The sequence below is a fragment of the Pseudopodoces humilis genome, chromosome 16, assembly GCF_049639895.1.
Source record: "Pseudopodoces humilis isolate 2021_Gansu_Grassland_sample_001 chromosome 16, ASM4963989v1, whole genome shotgun sequence".
In the NCBI taxonomy this organism is placed as follows: Eukaryota; Metazoa; Chordata; class Aves; order Passeriformes; family Paridae; genus Pseudopodoces; species Pseudopodoces humilis.
In genome coordinates this window covers 3,749,889-3,762,535 of record NC_142215.1, presented here as the reverse complement: position 1 = coordinate 3,762,535, position 12,647 = coordinate 3,749,889, and the positions used below count along the sequence as shown (strand labels likewise).

The window sequence follows — 12,647 nt, the reverse complement described above, 5'->3', positions numbered from 1 at the left end:
TTTAGAGCTGCTGGTCAAAGAAGGAAAATTTTGATGTTGTCTGACTTCTGTGGTAAAATGCTGAGTCAAGCTGAGTGAAAAACACGCAGTTCCACTGGGGGGGAGTTATGAAAACAAGGAGTCCAGTGTCATTAGCTGGTTATGGCCCAGTGGTTTTGTCTTTCAGCTATCCCTGGGATCTAAACTGGTTTGCATCTGGAGCCAGAAGCCACAAACTGCCTTGCAATTGTTTTCCTTTTAGGGGAGGGAGGGACAGGGGGTCAACTCAACATTTGAGTGCCTTTGAAGCTTCTTTGATCATGGCAGGGATAACAAGGACAAGTCTTGCACACCTACTCTTCAGATTATCCTAGCAAATAAACTCTGGTTGCTCCTTCCAGGCAACTACCAGCCCTGAAAGAATGCAAGATGCTGAGGATTTATTTATAGAAATCCACCCTCACCGTGAACAGTATTCCATTAATTTTAAAATGTCCTCCCTTCCCTAACTACAACAAAAACAGCCCTGTCTAATTACCTCATTCTTCAGCTTGAAAAGCAATAAAAGAATGAGTTGCTAAAATAAAGCTCCACCCTTCAAACCTCCAGACACTCTTCCTTCCTGCAGTTGCCATTTCACCTTACAGCTTATAAATCTGGACTCCAAACACTCAACAGGGTTTTGTCTTTTTGACATCTTGGCTTCTAAAACTGATCTCGAAGAACATGGGACTACATGTCACAATATCTGCCCAGAAGGACAGGAAAAAACAATCTCAACCTTTTGTTTACTGTTTGATGCAAATAAATGGCCCCCAAAACAGCCAAGTTCCACAGTTTACACTGAGCAACTTCAAATCTGGACCAATAAAAGGATTCAGGGAATTTTTCCAGCCATGAAGAGATCTCCAATGTATAGTGCCTGGTGTAAAAGTCACTAAGAAAGAATGATCCTTTTAGTCGTAAGCAGATCAAGGAAATAGACATTAGTCTGTAGTATTTCATGACATACAAATAGTATTTCATGATAGTGTTAAGTCAAGTTCCACTACATTTGGAATTTAGATTGAAATTTCTCTGTAGCTGTGGATACATGTTCTAAACAAACAGCAGATTTCTCATGTTGAGCCCGTTTTTTTGTGCCTCCAGACAAGCACACCCCGTGAACCAAATTTCAAGAGTAAATCACTTCCAATAATTAAGATGCCAAACCATCCCAAGGAGAAACTCTCTGAAATACCCATGAGTACTGTGAGCCTCCTCTTCATAAAACACGTTTTTTCCTCTCTATGCTTACAAGTAAAAATCTGTCAAGATTTTACTGCTCCTCCTCTTCAGCTTTCCAATCCTGTAATCACTAAACTACTTTCCACGCCAGGATATTCACTCAGATTGTCCCACCAATGAACTGCAATACTGTTTGCACAATCCTGCTTTGGACTGAGCAACCAACAAATGCCTAATCATGAAATCCCAGGATGGTTTGGGCTGGAAGGGGCCTTAAAGCCCATCTTGTTCCACCTCCTGCCATGGGCAGGGATACCTTCTCCTATCCCAGGTTGCTCCAAGGGCCATCCAATCTGGCCTTGGACCTTCCAGGGATGGAGCAGCCACAGCTTCTCTGGGCACCCTGTGCCAGGGCTTCACCGCCCTCACAGGGAAGAAATCCTTCCCAATATTCAATCTAAACCTCCTCTCTTCCTTGTTAGGGAAACACACATGCATTTCCCATAACAACTACAGCACTAATTTACATCTGACACCTCATTTGGCGTCACACCTAGGGGTTTTTTGTTTGGAATTTGAGTTATATTTAAAGAATAACATCACTTAAAGAGTCGCAGGCTAAAAGAAAGCATGAGTGGAACACATATGGGACATCCCCACTGCTCACCCTGAGCTGCTCTGAACCCTTTTGGAGGCAATGGCTGGACATGAAAATTCCTGTTGTGTGGCAAGAACAGGCAGCTCTGCCAACTCCTCACTCCAGGCTTGGTCACAGTCCTTCATCTGGGGATTTTCTAGTGATATAGTCCAAATTTCTGTCTGCTTTGTGAAGCCATTACAAGTCCCAAAATTCTTTTACTTGGGGGACTGCCAAAAGCTTGCCTGTACTGTTCCATCAGATAAATGGCTGATATGGGGCTTCCCTTCGACTCAATGTGGTTGTTTTCATCTGCTTCCAAGTCTGAGGGTTACTGGATTCAAAAGAAAGTTACTAGCCATATGTAAAATAATATTTAAGCATCATTCTGGTGCTGTGCTCTTTCACTTTAATTCTTCTTAGGAACTTCTTGTTCAGAGCTGGTGCTGTGAACTAGAGACCACTGACTCCAAACTCCTCAAGCTGCTCTAAGAAAATGCAGTTTACTCCGAAAACATCATTCCTACTGACTTCTAGACATTTGGAGGCAATCAGCTGCCAATTCTGTAACAGATCAGCAGTAAAAACATCTTGTTAGGAATAAAAGACAGGAGAGGTTTTGCCAGTACACAACCATCCTCTGCCAAGTCCTCCCTACCTATCTCCAAGAGCTGGGGGGTGTGTGGGAAATTGTTCCAGGGGATTAATTCTCCTAAGTACACGCCTCTATTAATAAACTGCACAGATACAGCAAGCATGCAGTGTCCTTTGAAAGAAAACCCTATTTCTGCATCTTGCAGTATATAAAACAACCAAACAAAGCTCCAAATGGAGAGGGATATGCACAAGAGACAACTCCCCCAAAAAGCCTGTGAGTGTACACAACCCATCTGGGGAAAAGTGATGTTATTTACACAGAAGGTTTTGATGGAAAAGCAGGTCAGCACTAGGAACCTTTTTATATTCTTGGCAACTTTAAATGCTTTTCCTGAAGGAGGACAATTTAAAAAATGACAACTTGCTCTTCCAGGTGAAGGTAATGTTTTTCACTGCACAACTGATTTTACAACGAACAGCGGGAAACATACTGCCACCTCCAGTTTTAGAAATATATTTAATTCTGCTCTCCCTGAGAGCAAAATTTAACCTCACGAGTTCTTGCTGAAACATGAACTCATGGAAGAACCCAGTTGCCTTTGAACAGACAGGAGAAGCAGTACACTTGGTTAAGTCTACTAAAACAAGAAGAGAGGCTAGAAAGAAGGAGGTTAAAGCCATTTTTCAGAGCCCTTTTTTTGTTACCAGACATCGGAGTGTGTTGTGAAGACTCCATCTTTCAGCGACTCCGGGGACATCCAGCGGACAGGCAGCAAGCCCTTCCCTCCTTTCCGGTAATAATCTGTCTCATAGATATCTCTCGTCATGCCAAAATCTAGAAGGTAGAAATACTCTGAGTTTGTGTGAGAAAATGACAAACATTTCCCCTTCCTACAAGGCAGAGAATCACACTTGGATGTGAGGAATCTGCGCTGTGCTCCCACGACACTTGACTTTGCAGATACTTCAGCTGCTGCCTCGGGGCTGGTGACCTTCCCTCCCAACACCAACAGACTGTGCCACTGACATCAGGGGTGACAAGTCTGAATGGTTTAAATATAGGAATATGAAAAGTTCCAGCATTTATGCTCAAGCTTTGCAGTAAGATGAGTCTTCTGAAGGTCAAATAATTTACTAGTTGTTCCCCAAGCTCAGTGATTTTCTTTTTTTTAAGGAGTGTAAGGAGCTCCTTTAGTACTTACAACTATTCTGTTTAATCGAATAATCTCACATGCTGACAGAAATACTTCTCTTTGTTTTCTTTTTCCTATTTCCAAAGGAAATTTGCAGCTTCTGTACAATATTCCACTTCAAGTGCTACAGAGGATTATGCTGTTCATTTGTGATCAACACGCCCAAATATTAAAGACATACTTCCGGTTTATATCCATGCTTAGCTGTAAATTCATAAGCATTTGCAAGACTTGGATCTAAAAATGTTCATCCCCGTGACTGTAACCCAGATTTATTCCAGTGTTTTTTTCTCTACAATCAGCCTGAGACAGAACTGCTGGGTCTCACACTTGCCTATTGAAACCAGTTACTGTGCTCTCAGACACCAACCAAAATGTTAATAAATTAGAGGTCAGCAGTCCTCTGACTGGTATTAAATGCTGTCTGATGACACACAGGGCAAAATCCATTTCACCAACATAGACCTGTAATTGTCCCCTTTTTTTCCCCCTAGGAAATGTGTACAGAACTCCCCCAGCTCTCTGTTATCACCAGTCAGTGGTGAGTGACCAACCAGGCGTACCAGGGACACCAGCACCCTCGGCGATTATGACTAAAAAGCCCATCTGTGCAGCTCTTCCATCACTCCCACACACCAGGGTGACTTTATCCCAGCTGAATGGAAGATTCTTTCAAAATGTAATGCAAATAAGAAACAGACATGCAGTAAGCACAGGGTAGTGTGGCATAAAGCTCTTCCTCTGAGATCTGAACAGTCTGAGTTGGCGTGTTCCAGCCAAGATGCTCCTGAACTGTTTCTGCATGAGGGGATTTTCAATGCTGCTACATAAACAAGAGCAGTGCAGCACATTTACAAAATGCTTTTGGGGTAACCATGAACACGTTAAAGGGAAGAAATGCACCATATCTTCAGTTTACAGAATTGTAAAACAAGCTGATGGGGGCAGGAGGAGAAAACTGGAATGGGAAGGATTTAGGCTGACTTCCCACGAACCTGCAGAAAATACACAAAATCCCCAAAAGATCTTATTTCCTAATTAACTGACTCAAAATGAAATCATTTTTTCTTTCTCCCAAATGACAGGATTACTTACACAAATTATCAAAATAGCTGAGTTAAGCTCAGAGAAAAAGAATTAGTTTCCTACAGCAGAAGGCTGTTGCTATACACGTTATTTTAATATGCACAACTCAAAAACAGCCAACAGCTTAAAATCACTCTCTCTGGAGACAAGACTGAAAAAACTCATCTGACACTATTTTGGAGGGATGGTGAAAGGAAAAAAAAAATTGGTGATCTAACAGCAGAGAAGAAGAAAAGCCATTCAGCTGTCTGGGAAGCAGAACTCCAGTTTAGACTGGAAAGCACCCAGCTGAAGTCATTCCTCTTCCAACTCAGATATGATTTAAAATAATCCTAAAATTCTCATTCTTGAATCAATAAACAGGAGGTAGAATTATTTTTGTGCATTAACAGAGACATGAATGATACACCAGTGATAACTACACCATCTACCCAGATGTCTGCAGTACCTGAACCTACATCACTTCCTCACCAGCTCTTTTTAAACCCACATGCTGTACTGTTGCCTCACTGGACCAACAGCAAGCAGAGGTATTCCAGAGCTTTCAGCTCAGTGTTAACCGCTCACAGGTCTTAAATCACAGCAAGTCTTCACAAGGAACCTATTTCATTCTGCAGATATTTAAACTAGAGCTCAGCTTTAAAAATAAATAAATAAATAAATAAATAGAAAGCCTTCTAGGATACTGATTTCCCAGGATGATTCTATGACCTGTGCAAGGGTCAGGATAGCCCACCTCCAATTTTGACTGTGAAGTCCTCGGCCACCATGCAGTTCCTGGCGGCGAGGTCCCTGTGCACGAACTTGTTGGCGTTGAGATAGGCCATGCCGTCAGCGATCTCTCCCGCCATCTGGATCATCTTCTTCAGGGTCGGGGGTGCCTGCCCAGGGTTGTTCTGAGCAAGATGAAGATCGAACTATTAATAGACCACATCCATCCTCTTGTGCACATACTGTCCTCAGTTCTGTCCCTTTAATTTATCCACACTGGAATTTCTAGATCAAGGGCAAAAGCTGCTGAGCTCATTTTCTACATAGGCTGCTGTGATTCAGGGGCAAGTGACCTGTGTGTCATCTTTGTCCTTCAGACCCTCTATCGTATGTGACAATTTTAGCTGTTAGACTGATGGCCTATGCATGAGAGTTTGCACAGGAGCTAAGATAACAGATATTTACTTTCCAGCAGGGGCAATGGGCTGGACACACAACATGAAACAATTATCCTACCTAACACGTGTTCTTAAACCAGCCAATTTCTGTAACATCTTGATGAGAAAGTATATCAGACAAGAGATCTAATGCAAATCTGGAAAAGAGGACTCAGTGACACAAGAAGGGACCTATTCCATGTGGCACTCTGGGCTGCCTCATGAAAGAGCTGCTGGAGATCACACAACAGCTCATGTTTTGTCCTTAGACTGAAGGAGAAGGGCAGGAAAGGCTAATTGCCTGCTGCTTCCAATGTGAGGCTGTCTTGTTCAAGACGATTCAAACTGAAGAAATAAACCTCCAGCAACTCATGACTCACCTCTGTGTCTGGCCTCAATGATCTCAGGTAACTTTTGAGGTCCCCACGTGTCATCAGCTCCATGATAACCAGTGTAGGCTGGCCCTGAGAAACAACACCAAGCAGCCGAACCTGGCAGAGGGAAAACAAACGTTCAGTACAAGTATGCAAGTACAGCTAATTATCATTTATTCATGTTGATATGTAGCCCTGTGGGAAAGGTCTGAATGTAGATTTGGTTCCACTTTTTGAGTGGGGTTTCACAATAGTACTACAAAGCTGCGCAGAGTTGAAGTTAAAATCTCGATTTCTCACTTCAGGCAGGGCAGACATGCCCAGAACAGCCTCGTGTCAATGAGCACCAGGGCTGGATGAGTCACAGCCTCGTCACATCCTCAGCACTCACCACATGGTGACAGTTGAACTCCTTCATCACCGAGGCCTCGTTCAGGAACTCGATCCTCTCACGCATGCTCGCAGACTCATTGACCGTCTTGATGGCCACCCTGGTCTCTGGCTCATCCTTCACCACTCCCTTGGCTATTCCCTCATACACCATTCCAAAGGAGCCTTGCCCAAGCTCCCGACACATGGTGATCTTCTCCCGGGGCACCTCCCACTCGTCTGGAACGTACACTGAGGGGAGAGAGAACAGGCCCTGATGTTCCACTGCTGCCCGTGCTGGGAGCACTCCCTGCTCCACGACAGCAACTGCCCCACCAGTTCTGGTGCTCCAACCCCACACAGAATGCTGAGACCTTGCACCACGTGTGCCATCAGGCCAGGGTCTGTCCCATACTGACACAGGGGGATGATGGCATACAAATAAATCTGAAAGAAAGGTGGACTTGAAGTGGCATCACTATGGTACTGACATATTGGGACAGAAATAAGGAACCTCAAAGCACAAAACCCATGTGGGAAGAGGCTCAAATCAATGCTTTGGGTTAAATCTTTTCTTGGAATCCTTGCTCTCCTAATTCTCCCAGACAGCATCAAACATACTTGATCATCTGTATCAGTTTAGTGTCTGCTGTATTCTCTATTAACACTGATTTTATGGCTAGAGGGAAGCAGACTCTGATCCAGCAATTCTTTGCATGGCATTATTCTGATCCCTTGCACAGACACCGTTGCACCAGCAAAGGCAGAACTTGCTGCTGCTGCTGCTACAGGTCTTTGATCTGAGGTAGAAGAGAGCTCTCAGAAGGTGACTGCCAGGAGGCAGGACTGCCTCAGGCAAGAAGACATCCAAGTACTCACTGATGCTGCTGCCTATCAATCACCAAAGGAGGGGACAGTTGTGTCACATGCTCTACATAGGTGAAAGGACAGGATGAAAATAGAGGATTATAGCATGAACAGTGACAGACCTTTAACCCTAATGGTGTTGCTATAAAAAAATAACAGTAAAATAGTCTGCTGCCACTATGGGTAAAGCCATTAGTCTCCTGGGGGCCTTTGGAAATACTATTCCAGCAAGAAATCTATAACAGCAACACCAAACTAAACCATAAACAGAAAAACTGAGGCCTCAAGGACATTTGTCTGATGTCGTGATTTCTTCAAGTCATGAGTTTGTTTCAATAGGGCAAAACTGAGCTTACAAGGGCAAACATGAAAGACCACAAATTCATTAATTCTTCCTTCAGTCCAGTCAAAACATCACTGGAAGAGTAGGTGATAATGTGAAAGTGAAGCTAGGGAATCCAAATTTCATGCCTCAGGTGGATAAGATTACAGGAAAACAATTCAAAAACTCCCCAGTTTCAACAGACAAGTGCCATTTGCATATTAGCAATTCTGGATTCCAGCACAGTCTTAATAAAATAGGGAAAGTGGCTTTACAGCATATCTTTTAGAGTTTCATGCCTTTCAAAGTCATCCACCAACAGAACATAGGACAGTAAAAGCATCACAAGTTAAGGTCACACTCACCGTCTGAGGCACTGAAGTACTCAGGGTTCACAGAAGCATAAAGTACTCCATTGCCCAGTCTGTCACTGTTCCTGTAGAAATATTGGGGTTTATTTCTTTTCTCTTTCAATCTGAGTGTATTTCAGACCATCTCTCCCACAGCTTTTCCACTGCTTGCTCAACCACAGAATATTATTTACCACATGTGGAGTTTTTCAAAGGGGACAAACTGAGATCTTATCTACACCATAATCAATGGGAACACAGTCCAGAATAGCTTCCCAGGAATTCTGGAGTCTTCTCTACACCAATTCAGTGCCAGGAAAATGTAAACACAAGGTACTTTTAGCTGCTGAGTAAACTTTTTTTAAGAAAGGCAGCTATATTTTTATACAACCAGGAGACCCGTGGCTGAGAATGCACTTTACCACCATCAGCTCTGCTGTGGGAGTGAAGGTTTTTAGCAAAAGACAAGACTCTTTTTAGTGGGGGATTCCATTCAACTATTTCCTAAGTTTCCTAAGTGTTTCTAATATTTTATTTTAAAACCACACAATGCCACACCTGCCACTTTTACTGGGGTGATTTTCAGAATAAGATGCAATAAATGCACTTTGAGAGCTTTTGCAGGAGACAGGCTCATAGAGAAAATATTCTTGTGTTAGAACAACATTTTAAACAAGGAAAAATTATCAGGAATTTCAGCTAGGAGAGCCTAAGCAAGGCAAAGCAGGTACTGTAATCACCAGAGACAAAGCCCTTTCTGGAGAGCTTGAGCAGAACTGCTACCACTGTCTGCAGTGCTACCAGTGAATTAGAAATCATGGATGCTGGAAATCATGGGATACCCAATGAGCATAATTAATGTGAGAGTAACAAAAAACCTCCATAGCTAGAAAGTTGCAAGACTGAACATTTGTACTGCTATTAAATTCTCGTTATGTGTTTCAATGAGATAAAAAAAATAAATCACTAGTTAAAAAAACAAAACTGAGGAAACCAAATTAACAGAACAGTCCCAATGACAGCTCTTAGCCAGGATATAATTTTTTAAGTGGATGTAATGACTTTAAAAAACCCTCTAGAATTTGAAAAAAAACCACATTAATCTAAATAGAACTAACTTTTCATTATTTATATTGACCCATATTTCAGTCAGATCTTCTGATTAGACAGGTCCAGTGTGTGCCATCACTGCCCCACTGATATGTTTCTCATGAGCCTTCCTCTTCCCACTCAAACATGATACTGCAATAAAAACCCTCTTCATATCTCCAGCAGCAGCAGCAGCAGCCAGATGCTGGTAACTCTTAAATCATCTCCTTTTCCATACCAACGAGGCAGAATCTACCTCAGCCTCCCAACTCCTCTGAATGTCATTTCTCTTTTTCATTTCTAACTTGCTCCACGGGCACAGATTTGAAAATAAACAATTCCCCTCCTGCAGGTTTAAGCACCAGCACATGGAACTCACCTCTTTTTGTTAAAGACGTAGAGCATTATCAGCAATCCCCCAAGGATGAGCAGCAGAGCAATAGGGAGCACAATTACCAAGTGCAGGAAGTTTCCATAGTTTGCTGCTGCAACCAACAAGAAAACAATTGTATCAGGATTTCTATAAAAGCTCTCTTAACAAAGAAACATTCAAAACCCACTCAGTGTATTTCCATACAGGGAACAAATCAAAGTTCTCATTTTCTTGTCTGATGTGGAAAAATGTACTCGGAAAGCCTCCCTGACTGCAGATGAGTGAAACAAGAAAGCAGATCTTGAAAGGCATTAATTTTGTACAGAACAGTGTCTGTCTGGGCTTTGTTTTCACAAGTTATGCTTAAAGGACTTGCATTCCTCAGTGAACAATATCCAATTGTTCACTTGCACATCCACCTTTTTTTCCACCTTTTGTTCACCTTGCAGCTGCTTATATTCAGAATACACATGCACTGCTCTTTACTTCAAATTGTTCAAAGGTCAGCAACCAGAAAACCAAAAAGGGATAAAAGACAGAGTTGCAGTTTTCTGGGGATATATCTGCTCTACAACTAAACACAGAATGTCTTAAAGAGGGTCTCTGTGGTCATGTTCTTTCAAAATATAAAAGACTCCCACTGTCAGGACCAGCATCACCCTTTCATCAGGACACTTTTTTTTAATCAAATGTCACTCAGAACAGGTCAACCTGCCAGCCAAAAATCTACACAAACAATTTGTTTCTCCAATTATTTTGCAATTTTAAGCAGGTTTTCCTTGTTGCCACAGGTTTTGTACATAGCAGCTCCATGTTGTTATAGCTAACATCACATTCCCAACACAGCTGCACATCCCAGGAAGCTGCAGCAGGATGTTCTCCACACCCACACCTGCCTGTACCTCTCACAGAACCCAAAGCTGCAAGGAAAGGACCAGACTTCTCACATACCACTCCTGGCTGTCTACACTTGCCAAAAAAATGGACCAGAGAAGAGTTCCCAAAGAATCATCAGCAAGACAGTTCAGAGGCAAGAGGCTCAAATTCCCAGTCACACGAACATCAGGAATTCTTAAAAAGACAACAAACCCCCAATTCAACACAGCCTGTAAACATTTGTCTTACATTTGGGCTGCACATAGAAAGAGATGGGCTCAGTCCAGGACCCATTCCCAGCTAAGGAAGTGGCCTGAACTCTGGCAGAATAGTTTCCAGGGTTCAGGTGAGTTAGTTTAGCTCCTCCAAGCTTCTTGTATTCCTGTCTGGAAACACATTCTCGCTTCTCCTAGAAGAAAAAAGCAATTTGCACATGTTATTATCTTCACATTCTGAAGAAAGCAATATAGCTGCAGGACAAGCTTATTTTTGTAACTAAAAGCCCCACCTGATCAGTTTTACTTCAAACACCATAAGGAGATACATGAGATTTAAGAACTCCAAGGAAATGAAGGAAAGACATGCTGGTAGGTGCTAAGTGTCTGAAAGCACAATTTCTGTTTGTGCAGCACTGCACAGAGGCATGTTAAGAAAGATCCATTTTTGGGTATAAATTGAGAGTTAATAATGTCAATATAATATGTCAACATAATAATGTCAAATCCTCACCTCTCCATGCTGCCCATATTTGATTTCATACATCAGGATCAGCCCATTTGGATTTGCAGGCTCCAACCACTTCAGGTAGACGGTGTTTTCCTCTTTTGCTTCCCATGACACTGTTCCTGGAATGTTATCTGCTCCCTCTGTAAAATATTTACAGGTGATGTGAGAAGAACACCTATGACTGAAACAGGAACTTCGGGAAGAGCTGAGGAAAATGGAAGGTTCATGATGTTCTTCAGGTGCAGAGGCTCTGCAGCAAGAGCCATTCAAATCCAGGGAACAAACTGCATTGGCCAAGAGCCTGCTGGAGATTAGTTCAGTCTGAACTACTGGTTCCCAGAAAACCAGTGCAGAGCATTCAGCTCCACCAGGAATGGGCTCTGGCTATCAGCACCTGATTCTTCCTTCTCAATTCCCCCTAACACCAACACAGGGCAGCGATATATTCCCACCAAAAGGTTGCAAACAGCTGTAAACACGTAACATCTGCCCCACTGACAGCCTTTTCCTAAAACAGTCATAGGAAATTCATCCCCATTTAAAACAGTCTTAGCAGCAATTCAGGAACTGCTTTATCCCTATTTAGTTCCTAATAATTTAATGTGACTTAACAAGAATGTGAAGCGTGTTTTCAGTCTGAAAAAATACCACCTTCTCAAAGATAACAGAAGAAAATAGGATTGTTTAGCCTTTTGATTTTCAGAGGCATGTGTTAAAAATCTGGGAACACTTCTTTCGTTTTCCCTGATCTCACAGATTTCCTTATTTCCTTGAAATAAGCGATACTTTTTGCTTTTTTTACTGACACAGCTGGATCTGGATTATGATAGCCCTTCCTTTCAGAAACAAAACAAAATTGCTACCATTCTGCATCCAATATCCCCAGACATCTGCTGGAGTCAGAAGCTCATTGCTGGATGCATATGAGCTTACACTAAAATCATCCCTATTCTTCTCTGAAGTACAATCTGCAAAAGTCCCAAAGACGAGCACAGCATTCAATGCTTCCTATATGAAGTAGTCTAGAGGCCAGGGATTGGGCACAAAGAAACACAGTATTCCTCCTGTTCCCAGGCTGGACAAATGCATGGTCATTCTGTGACAGAAGAAACATTTGGCAAACATTCCCACCAGCAAAACTCCAACATCTGCAAACAGTTCCGAGTGAACACAGCAAAACCAAACATTAGCAAAGAAACGTTGCCGTGGATCTATTCAGCACACAGGGAGCTGAAGAACAAACCTTTCAGCCCACCATGTATGTCTGGGGGTCTCATTTCTATTGCTGGGAAACAGAGTCTCTCCTAATTATCCTGGCAGTCAACTTGTCCCTTTCTCCAGCATAGACTCAAACACATCTCTTGGTACACACAACACACCAGTCAAAGACATGGAACAAAACATCTATGCAGCTCCAATTTATCCTACTGCATA

The 12,647-nt window shown here is 42.5% G+C and overlaps 1 protein-coding gene across 2 annotated transcripts in view; it reads right to left on the bottom strand.

Annotated features, from left to right (window-relative positions):
• Window positions 1-12,647, bottom strand: part of IGF1R (insulin like growth factor 1 receptor) — a 174,424-nt gene that overhangs the window by 14,179 nt on the left and 147,598 nt on the right. Inside the window, exons 12-19 of one of the 2 annotated variants that reach the window (XM_005521608.3) lie at window positions 11,217-11,353; window positions 10,737-10,896; window positions 9,618-9,720; window positions 8,165-8,235; window positions 6,633-6,862; window positions 6,248-6,358; window positions 5,456-5,615; window positions 3,146-3,275 (exon numbers count right to left, since the gene is read on the bottom strand). In XM_005521608.3, coding sequence (XP_005521665.3) covers window positions 3,146-3,275; window positions 5,456-5,615; window positions 6,248-6,358; window positions 6,633-6,862; window positions 8,165-8,235; window positions 9,618-9,720; window positions 10,737-10,896; window positions 11,217-11,353 — 1,102 coding nt within the window. Of the gene's footprint in view, window positions 1-3,145; window positions 3,276-5,455; window positions 5,616-6,247; window positions 6,359-6,632; window positions 6,863-8,164; window positions 8,236-9,617; window positions 9,724-10,736; window positions 10,897-11,216; window positions 11,354-12,647 lie in introns of both variants that reach the window. The other variant, XM_005521607.3, reaches the window with a different exon arrangement.